The sequence below is a fragment of the Aplysia californica genome, unplaced genomic scaffold, assembly GCF_000002075.1.
Source record: "Aplysia californica isolate F4 #8 unplaced genomic scaffold, AplCal3.0 scaffold00373, whole genome shotgun sequence".
In the NCBI taxonomy this organism is placed as follows: domain Eukaryota; kingdom Metazoa; phylum Mollusca; class Gastropoda; order Aplysiida; family Aplysiidae; genus Aplysia; species Aplysia californica.
In genome coordinates this window covers 89,411-106,867 of record NW_004797643.1, presented here as the reverse complement: position 1 = coordinate 106,867, position 17,457 = coordinate 89,411, and the positions used below count along the sequence as shown (strand labels likewise).

The following is a 17,457-nucleotide window of genomic DNA, read 5'->3' as shown; positions in this document are numbered from 1 at the left end:
AGAGAGAGAGAGAGAGAGAGAGACAAGAGAGAGAGAGGGGGATGGGATGAAAATATTCCCGTAAAAAAGTTGAAGTGACAAAATAATGAAAAGAAGAGGCATTTTCGACCGCATACGTCACTTTTGACATTTGCTTTCGTGCCCCTTCAATATCTAACTAAGGCAGAAGATTTCAGCGAGAACTTCGTGGAAAGTAAAAATAGGGACCATGAGGAGATTGCTAGAAGAGACAGCGTGACACAAAGAGTGAAAGAGAGAAAGGGAGAGAGAGAGAGAGAGAGAGAAATGTGGGGACGAACGATGGGGTAGGCAGGGTATAATTATGCTATTAGATTGAGAAGAGATCATGAATCAAGTAACTCCTTGCGTGGAATATGAGTTACGAGTACAAATAAAATTCATAGTATACCAATTTACGCCTATAGTGTGGTCAAAAATGCATGGCGCAACTTATTGTGAAATATCGCCTTACCTATCGAACATAGATTCTCCAACTTTTGCACAGTGACTGATATCAATTGGTCTTAACAGGTGAATATTTTTTCAAACTCCTTCACACTGTATTCTAGAAAATTCCTTAACTCACTTACTACTGGGCCCTTTCACCAGTCACAAGCGTTGAAGACTGGCGTTTTCGGGAATATTTCAATAAATCACCACAACTCTCAGAATTACCCTATTGTAATTATGTTTTGACACAGTAAAGTAACATTCAAGCTTAATCAAATACAAAAAACTAAAGTTGTGTAAGTCTAATACTTTAATTTGTATGATTTTTAAAAAATTGGCATGAATTTTATTTTCCTAAAAATTTCCAGAGACGTGACAGGTAGAATGAAATTCAAAACAACAACAAAAATAAAATAATGCGTGTGATTTGTAGAGCGAAAAAAAAATTCCAAAGTTGGTCACGCAGGGCTTGTGGAAACCGTCGCGGCGGGGGGTCACGCAACTGTTGTGTGAACCGTCTGAAGTGAGTTAATAAGTACAAATAAAAAATCCCCGTCGATTGTTTCTACAAATTTTTAAAATTTTACAGCTCCGATAATATCGCTTTTAAAAGCAAGTCTGTTATTTTTTTCCAATCGCAATAGCATGCATGCTTATTGAACGTATGTTTAGGAAACCTTTAGTGTAAAGAGAATGTGTTCATTATAATATTATAAAAACATTTTTGTACGAAGTTTTGCCACAAAAAAGTGTCATTGGCGAGCTATGACGTAGGCCATATAATATGCGTATGCAAAATGTGTGCGAGAAGTGCTATGAACAATCACATTTTTCGCGTGATGGAGATTTATATGCCTAGTATTTTATATAAATTTATGAAGAACATTTTTTTGATCGAGCCTCAATTGTTGTGTAAAAATATGATTCAGTTATGACATTTTTTTATACAAACTGCTGTGCAAAGTATGGGTGACATTGATTCTCCCGTTAAAGAGATATTTGAGGAAAATTTGCCCCCCGAATTTTTTACCGCACTATAGCTACACGACACCTGCGCGCAAAAGCAGTCCAGTTATACTAATGTTGTTTTATTATTAATGTGGACAGGCGTATAATATGTAATGCGCTTGCAAATAAACTTTAATTCGTCTGTGCTTAGTTCACAACCCCACGTTATGTCAAGTCTCTACAATAGTTTGCTTTGCTTTTCATCTACCTTTTCCAAGCTGTCTTCTTTTTCCTTTCTTTTATTGTCACTGAATGTGAGTTGATCTTGCGTCTTGCGCGCTACCAAGACTGAGTGCATGCTCAGGCGTGTTCTCTCATGCAAAAGTGAGTAATTTTCCAGTGTTTACGAGCGTCATTAAATGGGGCTTAGGGGCCTATTTATTTTAGGTCGCAAAGCTTAAAAATGTACTCACGTCTGCCCGCAGAATGCGCCTGAACACACACACTATTATCCTACTCATTTTTCTCCAAAACATTCCCTTTGTGTAAATTTATTCATCTCTTTCTCTCAAGCCCCCGGCCCCCATCTCTCTCTCTAACACACACACACACAAACTCACACTTTGTCTCCCTCTCTCTCTTCCGCTCCTTCTTACTTTTTTACTTTCTTTCTCACTTCCTTTCCGTCTGTTTTTCACACTCTCTCACACACACACACACACACACACACACACACACACACACACACACACACACACTCTCTCTCTCTCTCTCTCTCTCTCTCTCTCTCTCTCTCTCTCTCTCTCTCTCTCTCTCTCTCTCTCCCTCCCTCTCTTTGATTTCTTTTATTGACACATAGCAACAACGTTGGTGCAGACGTGAGCAAATTTCAAATTCTGGTTCACCCATCGCTACTGGATATCTCTAGGTACCAGAAACTAAATTTTTAAAGTAGCTGTATGCCAAATTTATCAGTTCCATTTGAAAGGCCTATATATCCACTGAGCATTTTGGTACCATTCTTTAACCTCTCAGTCAATTTTTTAGAAAATGGTAGTTGTTTAAAATTTGATCAAATTTGTTAGAGTCAGTCACTGGCTGCAACCCCATGTTTGACAGACAATAAAAGAGTACCAAGAGCACTAAACATCTCCACATTAACAGAGTACAATCACTATAACAAATATATGGAGCCTAATTTTTTTCAAGACTGTGAGATCATTACAAATCAGTATTTTATCGCCTCAAACACGATGATCTGTCGTTATTTTGACAAAAACACTGAGCGTTGACCCCGCCGGCGCCGTACTGGGCCCCGCGGCGAGAGAGTCGGCTTATATTGTAGTGTATCCCACGTGCGGGGTCACATGCTTTCTAAGTCTCGCGGACGGATTGATGAAAAATAATTCCAATTTGATTACTTTATTCTAATAGAAAATGAGCTGATCTTTTATTTGATATATTTTTTAAGCCGGTATTTTACAAATTATGTAAAGTGATCTTTAAACATTTTGACAGTATTTTTAAAAGCTTTCTATTTAGACGCCAAAGGCCAAATACATACCACGGGAAAGCCCGTTTAAAACTCTACAGTTCTCCGCCAATGAAAAGACGATATTTAATCACCCCTCGTTCCGCGAAGCATTTGAATGCACCCATGTCAATTTTTCAACCGGCTGACCCCGCATTCCGACCGCGAGGGGCTTCGTTTTCGTCGGCAATTCTCCAGCTCCTACTAATTGGACATAAAAGGAAGTGGCTATTCTCACCCGGGGTGAAACAAGACCTGTTTTTCCTAATTTCGGAATACTTTCTATCGATGTGGATGATCAAATGGATAAAGGCAAAGAAAAGATTACGTATAGCACAAAAGTAAGCTAATTTTATCGACTACAAAGATGCTATGGCTATTTCACTTTTCGAATCGAGCCGAACTACGGGGGTCGCCATTTTGTTTTGCTCTGAAGTTCTCGCAAGATCTACTCCTCCCCTCTTCTCTCTCTCTGTCTCTTTCTGAATACTGTCTATCGGTGTGGACGATCAAATTGACCAAAACAAAGTTTTAAAATGATGTTAAAACACAAAAGTAAATTAATTTGGTCGTCTACAAAGATGTTACTGCTGTTTAACTTTTCGAATCGAGCCAAACTACGCGGGTCGCCATTTTGTTTTGCCCGGAAGTTCTCGTGCTACTCCTCTCTCTCTCTCTCTTTCTCTCTCTCTCGTACTGCCCACAGACAAAATTGTACGCTTTTAGTAGGCTAACAGTAGTAATGAAACGTTTGTTCACGGCACAGAATTCTACAATTTTTCTTTTATCCCAGTGTAGAATTCTGTGGTTTAAGGTGAACGCAAAATTCGTTGGCCTAGATCTAGGCTATAACGGTGAACGCGCACCGGGTAAGAATAGCCAAAAGACTCGCCTGCACTATTCTCACCCGGGGTGAGAATAGAGGTGGCCTTTAAACATTCTCCTAGTAATAACTCCTTACGCCAGGAGCTTCGTTAAACTGGCCGTTTTCCTCCAGTATTTTTGTAAAGTCCAGATGCATGCATATCTGTGTACGGTCCCATAACACCAAGCCTTAGTGCAGGTAGGACGTACGATCCCCTAGCGCCAACAAGCGCTATTGGGGCGTACAGTACAGTCCCCTAACAATAGCCAACATCAAATTAGGATAAAATTCAGGGGGGCATCCCACCTCCATATTTTTTTTAGGTCAGGGGGGCTTCCCCCTGAAACCTCCCTGCTCTCGACTTTAACGAACGAGACTACAAAATCATCTCTTCTTAATTCTTAATAATCTTCTTGTTGTTGTGTGTTACGGACATCATTTAACAAAAACAGATTCTGATTTAACAAAATTTAAAGCAAATATTATATTGTCTGGGATCAACATTCCTTATGCAACCCTACTTACCTTCTTATTTCCAAAAACCAGCAGTGGTGAACTTTGACTGTGGTGCGAAATGCATGACTTCAGTATCTGCTGCAGGTTACATTTCGTCATGTGGGCTGCCATTTTGACATTCAGATATCATGCCAGTCTTTTCCACGTGAAAAGTAGGGAGGTAATAAAACATACTGTTGATGCTTGATTTTATTCAGCTTATTGTCATATATAACTTTTGATATCAATATTGAAATTAAACTCTAATAGATAACACAAATATGAGTTTTTTTTCGTAAGTACGTCTATTCACCACTCGCCAATCGTGATATTTAGCATATTCTATTTGGCAAAATTGCAAATCAAATAAACTAGCAGAAGGCTCTGTGAAAATGAAGTCAAACCAAAGACTAAATTTTAGCAACAGTAGGCCTTATATTGATTGTGAGACAATGTTGTGAGAAAGGCGCTTCAGATTGCCACTTTGGTTTTGGTTTCCTTTGCATGTATTATTATCAGTTTACTGTAAAACTCTCTGGTACATATTTAGGATGATACAAAATAACTTTCAAACGAGCCAAAAAAGACGAAGGGAAAGAAAGAGAGAAAGAGAGAGAGGAAGGAGTTTGAGAGTTGCAAACAGAGACATTAGAGGTTAATGAATATTTTATTTTCTTCTTGCTTCTTTGCATGATGATTGAATCATTGAAAATTCTTCTTAAGAGTATGCTTGTTAATGTTTATAAACCACGCTTCAGACACAAAATTAACATTGAAACCCACCTGCTTTAAGCAACATAACTGACGTATTATAAAACTTAGATGCCAAGAGTTGCGCTCGAAATTACTCATGGCATGTGCAATTGCTGGAGTTGCAGGCCCCATACTATTTTGATCGTAACAGAGATGAAAACTGTATGTCACTGGCAAGTGCGAGTCTTCGTTCAACTTTGTTGTTGATAAGGCAGCAAGCATGACCCACAGTTCGTGGAAGAAATAACAGTTGGACTGTGTATCCAACACCAATGGTTTCCAAATTACTGAAGTAAACAGTTGAATAGATCCACCTCAAAATGACTTGGGACTGGGAAGACCTAGCCACGCAGATACTTTCTATGATATTTTTGTTGACTTTCACTCTTATTTTGATCGTCATAGGTGAGAATCATGAGATGGCAATGGATGGCTTGATTCTTGAATGAAGGCTTGTTGGGGATTGTTTACATTTTACGCCCTCCTAAATTTTTAAAAAATGAATTTTAAATCCATCTTTCAGCTTCCAACGCGAACAATAATAAACTTTATAAACATAAAATCAAGTTAATATAATCACTGGACTTAGTCAAGAGTAGGGGGGTGTCAGGGGGGCACTCCCTGACCTAATAAAGGGAGGACTTCGACTTCCGTAACAGCGACCACTGTGAGACAGAGCGGAATTAAGGGCTTGGGGGGTAGGGTTAGGGGTAAGGGGTAGGGTTAGGTCTAGGCCTCTTCTTTATTGTGTTTGATGGGGTGATCGCTCGTTACGGAAGTCCTTCCTTAATAAAAATATGGAGGGGAGGGGGGTCCAGGGGATCATGCCCCCCTGAATTTCACCATAACTTGATGTTTTGCAATTAGGTTGCATCCCTGTTCTTTGTGTTGCCTATTTGGTCATCAAGACTTCTAGATGTAAACAAATGAATTGTGGACTTAAACGAACTGAACTACAAGATCTCCCATGAACCTAGTTCTAGGTGTCTACTAGATCTAAATCTTGATCTAGATTCATATATCTAGATTCTAGTGCTATTTCCATTCAATACATAGATAGATCTAGGTCTATTCTATACGCAGTGGCTCGCCTACCTTTACGATTCACAGATCCCTGAATCTTCCACTTTTGGCACAAAGGTATGACTGAAACGCTACGGTCGTTCAAACTCAAAGTGAATGAGGAAACAGTACGGAAATACTTGCGCGTAAAATAAATGGTTCGAATGCAGCAGAGTTTAGGCAGGGTAGGCTACTTGTTTATACCGGAACCTCCCGAAAACAACAGAAACCTCCCAAACCCCCCGAAACCACGCAAAAACCACCCAAAACCTCCTGAAACCTCAAAATTTCTTTGATAATTAAAAAAATATGTTTTTTGCTGTGCTATCTATCGCTCTGTGGATATAAAGTAGGCTGTTGATCTGTAATACTATATTATCGTATTTGGGTACTTCTTGATCCTGAATAAATTATTTAAACAAAAACAAAAACAGAAAAAATACAATAGTATTATAAAAGACAATATTTCACTTGGTTTGACTTATTTGTTTTTATTTCAAAAACTTATCTGGCAATATGTACATCTAAGGAAAAGTACAGATATCTAATAGAAAAATTGTCTTGAGGAATTTTTTATTTTAGTTTTCTTTTTACGGCACTTAAAAAATCGGCTTATTGCAAAACTGAAAAAAAAGGGGGGAAAATCACTTTCTGATTCCATTTATCAAAAGCTACATGATATGCAATCAAAAATTCCTCAAGACAGTTTCTAGAACTAGGTGTCATTAACATTCTGTGAAAGTTACATGAAAATTGAATAAAATACAGCAGAAATATAGGGTAAAGTTTGTGAAAATAGTATGTTAAGAAAACGCTGATAAAGGTCCAAAAAGGCGAAAATAGTTCTCTTTTCAATTTTAGAAACCGTAAAAACATAAAACTAGAACTTGGCAACTACTTGATTAATCAATAGAAATAGAATGAAGGTTTCCTACTAAAACTGAAGCGTGTAAAACATGCTTTTTGAGAAAAAAAAGTGGCAATTATTTTCTTTTAAAAAGATTCTAGTATCTTCTACCCTTTGCTGTAAAATCTCTTCAAACACCACTTTAGGTTTAGGGTACAGAAACGCTTACATGACATGACGTTTCTGTGCATTGTTCAGGAAATATCCAGGAAATATTATAATAAGTGATAAGCGAAGTTTTAATAATTTCACCACTTCTCCTTAGAATACTTCACAACATGCACAAGATAACAAAAATTAAATACTGCATCATTACATTATAATGAATGTGAAAAATCTGTACTTGTGACTTCTCTTTATACATTACAGTGGAATCCTGTTATAACGAGAAGGAGGGGACCGGAGCAAAATGTCCGTTATAGCAGGATTCTCGGTATAAGGGATCCAGTAATAAATTCAAGGGAAACTGTAAAGCAGGCCTAATCCATGAGTTTGGTGTTCTGTTTATTTCCTTTTGCTCTCTCCCCCGATGATGATTTTGTTTCAACATGACCTCTAGGTCTTACTTGATCAAAAATCGAATCAGGTTTCTTTCTTTACTAGCGCTAGATCTAGCGATGTGGACTGACAGCTCGGTGTTGGCAATCAGAAAGAAAGGGCTCTGGGCTAAGTCGCCCGCTGTATTTTCCCCCACCCCACCCGGTGGTACATTCTGTCTGCTTGCGCACGTCACGCATTCGCTCCATCCATCACATTGCTGTGATCCCTCCATCCCCGCATAGGAGAAGTGAGAGGCATGGTATTGGTAGGCCTTCATAATCTAAACTAGGCTTACGCTGGCCTATCACGCGATGCGTTCTGCTTGTCTGTGCATGCCACACCCTCCCTACTCAGTTGCTCCAGCCTTCATTGTTGACGCACATGGGCTCTCCTATTATTTGTTTCGCTAGATCACCAACAAGTACAAGTTTCTCAACTGGCGAGGTTTTACATTATAATATAATTGGCCTATGCACTGAGCACAGCAGCAGCAATATTCCGCTATAACCGACTTGCATGTTTGTCTGATAGCGCTACAGCAGTATTTTATTTACGAAGGTAAAGAGGAGAAAAAAACGGGTTTTTAGAATAGTGCCTTTATAACAGACTTCTCGTTTTTTCCGGACTCGTTATAAGCAGGGTCCCCACAGGGTCGGGAAATCGGGAAAAAGTCGGGAATTTTGAGATGGGTCGGGAAAAAGTCGGGAATTTTGTGATGGGTCGGTAAGTCGGGAAAGGATAGGGCCTGTGTAATGTGCAGCTATCTAGACTGTATGGTTGATGAATCCTAAAGAGGAAACGTAATTGAACCGCTGTGACGGAAATGTATGTGTGACACCGAGGCTCGATCGGGAAGAATCAAGATCTGCTTTCGTTACCGCCCAGAAATTTTCCGGTAATAGTCTGATAGAAAACGCAACATTTGTAACATGCAGGTTGTGCATTATGAACGCTGTGTCGCCTTGAAAATAAATCAATATTAAAAATTGTCCTCTGCTGTCGCTTGTGGAAAAAAAAAAAGAAAAAGAAGTTATACAAGCGTCTTGACAGGTTCGCCCTCGTGACCGGTCAATGAACCTGTGAGTACCGGCGGTCTGAGCGTTGTGAAGTATAGGACTCCTTTATAAGATACACTCGTGGAAGGGGATTGGGAGGGGGGGGGGGGGAGAAGCTGAATGCAACGCTAGAGGACAAAAACTGAACTTGGAAGCAAGTTTTTAGCATTTTGATTACTACTTTAGTGCTCTCTGCAAAGCGCGCGTTGGTGCAGGCCTTGTGTGGAATCAGGATCAATCATGCCTTGTTATTGAACTAAAGTGTTCGCGTTTCATTGGATGGGGTGATTCTAATTTATATCTATATTTTATTAGCTTTCTGTTCAAGATTGGCAGATTTTCAGTGTCACTGCATCTTGCGCCCCCCGCCCCCCCAGTTCTTACACCTCTCCCACTGAATAGGTGTACTTGAGCCATTCTAGTTATTACTCTACTTTGAGTTGCAGCAATGGTTTTCGTCTTCACGTTTATTATATGAATCAGGACACCCAGACTGGTTATTGACAGTCGATTTTCTAGTTCTAGGTCCTTTTTCAGGCTCAAAACAGGATTCATTTTTTTATATAGGGCCTATAGTTTGTTATGTTGGCTAATATGATGATGGGAAAATATAAATAAGTAAGAACAGACTGAAATACCAAAGTCTCTCAAGATCCCAGTGCCACACTGACATGTTGTTGACTGGATATAATGTACCTACATGTGTGTGTGTGTGTGTATTCACAAACATGTATACATGTATTATATTAAATATAAATGGAGCACACGCTTTCATTGTTATGTTCCTGGAAAATGGATGAGGCCCCTCCCTTGGAAAATTGAGAAGCTGGTTTGGCAGTCACCCAGTATTATAGTCATCTATTGTTTGAAGACTATACTACAAAATGTACATTTGCATTCATTTATAGACATTTTGACTTTTTATCTTTGATAGATTGGCTTTTTTGGGGATCATTCTTGACGCGCAGCGGCCTGATTTTTCCCTCGAATTGGGGTCTTGAAAAAAATTTGGGGGTCTTGAAAAAATTTTCCAGGATTTGGTGGGGACCCTGTATAAGTGGACTCCACTGTACTTGCTCAGTGTCTGTAATTATCTACACAAAACCTTATGTTTCTTATAACGAACACTGGGATTCAACAAGATTTTAGGTCAGGACCTGTCAACTGTACAACACTAATTAAAATTCTAAGAAGTACAGGCTATTAATTACAACCTGAGCAGTCGCTTATCAGTTAAAACAAAATAAAGAATGAAGTTGAGCAAAGATTTCACAAACCATCATTTTCTCTAATAAAAAGAGCCAAGAACCAGGCGACAGATTTTAAGTGTCACCAAAGATAACTCTTCATAAAACACCTTAGATGCTAAGATAAAAACTTTCTTGATTTCTCTTAAGAACTCTGAAGTTTTCTGTGAATTTTAAGGGGGAAAAAATTTAAAGAGGAACGAAATAAGAAGCCAAGTGCACTGAAATAGTTGGAATTCCCATTTTCATTCCTAATGTCAATTTTCTCACACAACTGTACTAATAATAATACATTCTAATAACGGAAATTTTCTAAATATGTTATGGGGACTCTGTTTCAAAAGCCTAGCAGCTGAAATTGAGATCAAACTTAGCCAGAATATTTCAAAGGAAGCCAATGCAATTTAATTTATTATACTGTCCTCAGAGAAAGTTGCTTTTGAAAATAGCAAAAGTTGCAAACAGTTGCAAGAAAAATTTGCAAAAGTTGCAAGAAAAGTTGCAAAACGTGTATAGCTAAAAAAAATATGTAAAAATCCACACTCCAGACACCACCAACAAAAATCTATTCCATATATCAAAAATTCAACAGACAAATTTTTAGTATTATATCTTCTCTTCATTCTTTGAAAATTTCATGAAGATTGGATGAAAAATAGTGGAGTTATTCAAAAAAGTATAGAGAAAAGTCGCGTTTTGAGAAAACGGCCGATAAAGAAAAAAAAAATACTGACTTTATGAGGAAATGGCGGTGACAAACATTCCCGGTATGGGAGAAAATACGGTTTTGGGGGGTTCTTATGTGATGAAATAGTTGTAGGAGAGGCTGAGGAAGCTAAAATTGCCTACAACTCAAATTCCATAATTTTGAGCCGAATTTTGACTTTGGGGGGTGTAGCGCCCCCCCCCCCCCCTTAATTATTATGGTACAATGGTCATTTTACCACTTTAACCGCTCCGGTGTAAATCAAAATTAGACTAGATCTACTTGTCATTAGGGGTTTTCTGGATGAATTGATCCATGCCTAGATCTACCCTCCTAGCTCCTAGCCTAAGATTTAAAGTCTTTCACAAATTTTTATACTGGATCTATCTACAAAGTGCTATGGAACTACGCAAGGTAAGTAATCAGACGATCGTGTTTAGATTGATTTAATCTAGATCTAGACTAGATCTAAATCTAAATCTAGCTGGAAGATGATTCAATCCAAACAGGACTATTGGGGGGGGTCGAGTCGGGTCGGTTTGCCCGCCAGATTGATGACGCAAAACGGCTATCGTGACTCACAAGTTGATCACACCCGACTCGTTCCCTTAAAAAACAAACAGATTGTTTTCAGACGACAAGTCGGGCGATCATCTCGACCCGACCTGACTTGTCCCGATTAGGTCCCGATCCCATCCATAATGGGTGGGCACTGGATGGGCACCGCATAGTGCAAAGGAGCGAATTATCCCCCTTGGTGTCATTATTTTTAGTCTTGGAAGAAAGTTTAGGTGTTTTTAATTTTTAAAGAAATTTTTTTATAATTTTTCCAACTTTTGCTGAAAATTGGCTAACATTCTCGAATTAACGAAAATGGCAAAAGTTGCGCTGAGGGCAAAAGTTGCGCGCGCAACTTGCGGGTTGCGGGCGCGAATTTCTCTGAGGACAGATTATAAGAAACAATACTTGTCAATAAAAAAACAAAGCGGTCACTCACGTAATATTTGTAACCGTCAAACTACATTAATTTCTTAAACTTCTGGGACCAAACCTCAGGTTATAAAAAGCAAAGACAGCCTATTGTGAAGCAATACTCATTTCCATGCAGCTAAAAATAAACCTAGAAAATAGGGGGTCTGGGGAGCTAAAATAAAAACCAACAAAAAAACTGCATGAGCAACAATGGTAAAGAGTGAGGGCAGCAAATGTTAACTTATTAAATAATATCACTTCAAAATGAGGAAGTACCTTGCATTACCTCTCTCTCTCTCTCTCTATTCACCATCTCTGCAAGAGGTAGAAGGATCCTTGCATTACTCAGAACTTTCAGTTTGTCGTTGAAAAATAATCTGTTCCGGTTGGGGATTGTCGACAGTTATCGTTGCCTCCAGTGTGATGAAAAGTATGTAGAAAATGAATTCCATGTATTGTTCAGACGTTCACGATATAATGAAATACGAGAGCAGCTTTTACCAGAGTGCGTCAGACTTCAGACACCCGAAGGGCCAATGTCTAAGCTCAATGGCATATTAGTCTGTTCAGATGAAGTCCATTGTAAAAAGTTAATCTCATTCCTAAATTATGTTGTTATACGGACACGTCTGTCCTAGGGAAAAGGTATTCACTCGCATATATGTAACTCTGTATCTACTGTAATGGGTACTATTTTATATGTAATGTATGTATGAAAAAGATAATGGTATTCACTTCTCAGAGTGAAACATGTCCCGATTTCTCTCGCTGCCTCATTCATAGCACTGTGTGGAAGTTCTATTTCTGTTTGCTCTTATGTATGTATGTATGTATGTATGTATGTATGTATGTATGTATGTATGTATGTATGCATGCATGCATGCATGCATGCATGCATGCATGCATGTGTGTATGTGTGTATGTGTGTATGTATGTATGTACGTATGTGCGTGCGTCACGTGAGTGTGTATGTGCGTGCGTCACGTGAGTGTGCGTGCGTGCGTGCATGCGTGTATGTGGGCGTGCATGTCCAATTTATGTTAAACATCCAATGTGCTGCACCAATGTATGTAATTGCCGAACCATATGTTAAAATATGTGGATGTATGGGCCCAAGGCCTTTCAAATCAATAAATCATTTTGAATCTTGAATCTCTCTCTCTCTCTCGCTCTCTCTCGCTCTCTCTCGCTCTCTCTCCAGCTTCAGTTTCTTGGATGGTGTATGTGTTCTGGCTGTCCTTTTTCGTTTTACTTGCCCTGGCTTCTTACTCTTTGCCTTTGGGATTCTTACTACACCCTGTCCACCTGTTGTGGAACGAACAAGTCCAGCATCTTTATATTGCTTCAAGAATTTTGCCAGATGTTTCTTCCGGTGCTGATCTGAAAATTGGAACCAGACATCCCTCTGGACTCTAGAATGTTTGAACTCATCGCACAGGTCACACTCTTCCAATCCACAAAAGGCTCTCTGCATGTCCCTGTATTGCGCTTGAACGAGTGCGTGGATTTTATGCTCAAGCTCAACCAGCTTGAGTGATTTCCACTGAGTGGATGTTGAGTTTTAAGACAATATTATTTCCATTTTTGTGGGGCTTTTAAAAATAATTTATTTAGAATCAAGAAGTTTTCAAATACAATAAAATTGTATAGCAGATCAATATTTTATCCAGAGTAATAGATAGCATAGCAAATGACATATCATAGAAATTTTGAGGAGGTATTGGGTGATTTCTGGAGATTCCGGTATAAACAAGTTACCGGTTTATGGAGAGCGAAGGCGAGCACAACAAAACAGCCTCGGTCAACTTGGCCTCGCTCGCTCAGTGCGCAGCACTTAACTTTGATCCTTTTCCCATGTGCGGACCTAGCAACGCTTGACAATTTAAAAATAAAAGAAGACACAAGGGAGAATGGAAGAAGGCCAACGCGGGAAGAGGGGTGGGAAGGGATGAAAAAAAGAAGTAGTAAAAGGGTAGGGGGTGAAGTGAGCAAAATCATTCTTAAATTAAATTGCAAACTAAATACATTCAGGGCGCCATGAATGTAGCTACTGCGTATACAGTTTCTTTAGAGTTGGATAAAAAGTAACATCTCAACAAACATAGAGTACAGATAGAGACAAGAGTTGCTTATAAGTTTGCCATTTAAAAATTTATCTGCTCTGATTCTTTCATTCTCTGAACTCAAAAAAAAAAATTTGAACTTGGTATTTTAATTCTTTCTATCATCTGTTTGTTCCATTTGATACTTAATTGTATTTAATAAGTGGATACATAGTTTAAAGTTGTAACTCTCTCTGATCTCTGCCTTATAATTTTTAAATTTTTCTCTTAATGTTGTTAATGATAATCATTAAAATTTTGACTTAATAATCTATACCATTTGAGCCAAATGAAAAACGTCTTGCTGGTAGCTTATTTATTTGCCTCTATGCCAAATGCGTCTGAATGACTGAATAATAATTTTTTTTGAAAGACTGTTTTATTCCAAGTGGTTGGAGCATGTCAAGTATTGCTCAGAAGAAAAGAAATGCCTCTCGTTTGAAACCAAACAACATTGATATTAATTATGATAATTTCTCATTTCATGCGAAAGTGTTCTTTATCTTTAATTTGATGAATGTGTATCTATTAATCACACTGGTGAATTTTCTTTACATTTTCAAATTGATAACATTTTCAATATTTTGATGTTTTTGCATCCTCTTATTCTTTTATCAAATGTGTGAACTCGGTGTCTGGGTCATTTTCTACAGTCTATGCACAAGTATCTCTTGGCTGAAGAAGTTTGGTTGGGCTTGCAAAGTTTGTTTATTTGTGGGTTGTCTCTAGAAATGGTGGGTTTTTAAAAAATATTTGCACATTGTGCTCAAAAATGCAATGTCAAATATTTTTAACATTCTCTTCTTAAATGTTATCCTGTTGCATTAGATTTGGTATCAGAATTATTTTCTCAGAATAAAAATTAAAAAGTTTTTTTGATACAAAGATAACATTTTCACTTAAAATGAAGATGATCTATGTGAAAATTTAGTGTTAAGTATCTAGTTGCAGGTGTATTTCTTTTGATTAATTCTTACAAGTATTAAGCCTATTTTCTGATTTATTGCAGCAAGCTTAGTTTTAAAATAGTAAATGTTGGCATTTTCAGTATTGAAAAGATAGATTTCAAGCTAAAAGAATGTATTACCAACCAAAATATTCAGAAAGGAATGAAGATTTGATGCATCCCGGCCTATTTTTGTATCAGAGTAAACTTTAAGTCAAGCACAACAAAAATGATTCATACATCGCATCCCAGTCCTTGCTGCATTAGGTGAACTGGTACTAAGTAAAATGATGTCTTTTCATTTTCCTCAGCTTGGATGATCATGTGGCACCTGTTTTTCTCCAAAATTCGCTTTGTCAGAGAAATTATCTTCCCTGACAATGATGGAGCTAAAAGTGACCCTAGCAAGAAGGCGGAGCTGAGGAGTCGGAGAGAGAAACGCCAGAGAAAAGACTCTTAACGTTGCGTCTCACTCCTAGTGTGTGGATGAATTTCTGATGTTTGTGATTTGCTTGTGTGAAAAGTCAACATCTTTTTGTGCAATTGAAGTTGAAGATTACTGTGAATTATTTATAATTTATAGCAATAGGGAGAAATCAGTACATGAACTCCACCTCCATGAAACCGTCTTACAAAATTTCTATCTGCTGTTTTCTGTTTACTTACAGTTTACCGGTATTGAGATGGAAAACGTTCTTCGATTGATGTGTTCGTCTACAACTACAATGTAGAGATGTAGCCTGACAACTGAAAGTTTTTAGGGAGATGATTTATATTTTGATGGCTTCTGTTTTTAGCTGTCGATTTGTGAAGCTTCTTTTATATAGTACTTTTATATATATATATAGTGGCTGACTTTATTCAATTGTTTCATTTATATATGCCACAATACCATCATTATCTAGCGAAAGCAAGCTAAATTTGATACCATTAATATGTTTAAGTAAGTGCAGCTGTTATTACAAGTTGTAAGAAGAAAATTGCTTGACAGCAGAAAAACCCTTTACGAATACATGTGCTGTATTTTTATATAATAGCAACATTAGACATCCATAGCACAGTGGTAGTGTTAGAACAGCTCTTGTATATATTAATGAACAATGAGTCATTCCAGTCTTTCTTTTTTAACTCTTGTAAATATACTGCCGTCATTTTTTAAAATACAGTAAATGCAGCCAAAATAAATGTTGTTACCAATAAAACATTTGCTTGAAAGATAATAAAAAAGTTATCAGAAATGTGTTCTTTAAAATATTTTCTTGGGATGTTTGCAAAGAATTTGTTTTCTTGATTACAATATTACGTAATTAGGCTCTCCTGTAAAATTGTACAAACTGCAAGTAGGGCCTACTGTATTTTTAAAAATTATAGCAGTATAGTATTATTATTGATGCTCTTTCAAATCACAACAGATTTTATTATTTTTAACTCAAGGTTATGCCGTTGTCTTTTTTCTCATTACATAATGTCGGATGTGTTGCAGACAAGTATTTGTCAGTGACAGTCTCACTGGCTGAAGAGATGGGAAACTCTATTTTATGAGTTCTCTCTCTGTATGTGTTATTACTCTATGAGTTCTGTATCATGTGTGTGTGTAGTTAATCTATGACTATGAATCATGAGTTCTGAGTGTGTTTGTAATTAATATAATATCGAAGTGGCTAGCCGTACTTAAGTACGGCTAGACCGCCAGTCTAGCCGTACTTAGATCTAGGTTTGGCCCAATCGACTCAATCCTGTTAAGTACACAGGTCTCATGAGATCTAGATCTAGTTATTATTCAGGTTCAAATACATGCAAGTCAGTAAGGCACCTTTTGGTTTTGTCTGAAATACAAATACTTTAGGCATTGCAAACTAAAATTTTCATTTACAATTCAGCCATCAATGTTAAGTACGGCTAGACTGACAGTCTAGCCGTCCTTAAGTACGGCTAGCCTGGCTGTCTACCCGTACTTAAGTACGGCTAGACTGCCAGTCTAGCCGTACCTATCTTAGGCCCTATTTACATTAGAAAACAGGAGGTTTAAAATACATGCACTGTCATTAAGGAACCTGGTTTTGTCTCAAATACAAATACTTTAGGTACTGCACACTAAAAATGTATATTTACAATTCAGTAGGCCTATTTTTTGTAAATGGTCAGTCTAGCCATCATATTAAGAATAAGTACGGCTAGACTTACAGTCTAGCCGTACTTAAGTACGGCTAGACTGCCAGTCTAGCCGTCATTAAGTACGGCTAGCCTCTTCCATATAATATAATGAGTTCTGAGTGAGTTTGTAATTAATCTGTGAGTTCTCTGTGTGTGTGTAAACCACTCTTTTGAGTTCTGTGTATGTGCAGTTACTCTAAGTGTTTTGTGTGTGTGTAGCTACTCTGTAGCTATTTGTGTGAGGTTACTTTTTGAGTACGGTATGAGTTTATGTATGTGTGTACTGTAATGTGTATACATTAAATTTTGTGATTTCATCATATTCTGTCAAATCTACTTGCCAGAGGCTGATGGTAGGAAGCCCGCCTCCTAATTGATTGAAATTGTGTTGATTGGGGCGTAAAAATTACCTACATTTATTATTTTTTTCAAAAAGAACTACATGCCACATGGAGCAGTGTTCATGCGGTGTAGAAATTCATCGCTGAACAAAATAAATTAATAGAATATCCATAAATCCTGTGACAGGTATTATATATTGTGTGCAATTTTTTGCATTACATCATGTCTCTGTATATGGGTGGTTCTGGTGTGGTTTGCTTCTTCTTTCCTATCAAACATCTATCGTCCTTATCTCCCCTTCTTCTTTTTTATGTTCGTTACTCTCTTGCAACACCTCTAATTCTAATCTTCTGGCGCTCATATGTCCTTATGCAGTTGCGAG

General features: G+C 37.8%; 1 protein-coding gene and 1 long non-coding RNA gene across 2 annotated transcripts in view; one reads left to right on the top strand and one right to left on the bottom strand.

The window, feature by feature from the left end:
• Positions 1-4,456, bottom strand: part of LOC101852035 (mitochondrial inner membrane protein OXA1L) — a 22,694-nt gene extending 18,238 nt beyond the window's left edge. Inside the window, exon 1 of the mRNA XM_005103456.3 lies at positions 4,320-4,456. Coding sequence (XP_005103513.1) covers positions 4,320-4,421 — 102 coding nt within the window. The 5' untranslated portion in view covers positions 4,422-4,456. The remainder of the gene's footprint in view (positions 1-4,319) is intronic.
• Positions 4,457-5,201: 745 nt separating this feature from the next.
• On the top strand, positions 5,202-15,817 carry LOC106012439. Its single transcript, XR_001185028.2, has 2 exons — positions 5,202-5,447; positions 14,891-15,817. It is a non-coding gene; the product is annotated as an uncharacterized LOC106012439 (long non-coding RNA).
• The last annotated feature ends 1,640 nt before the right edge of the window (positions 15,818-17,457 follow it).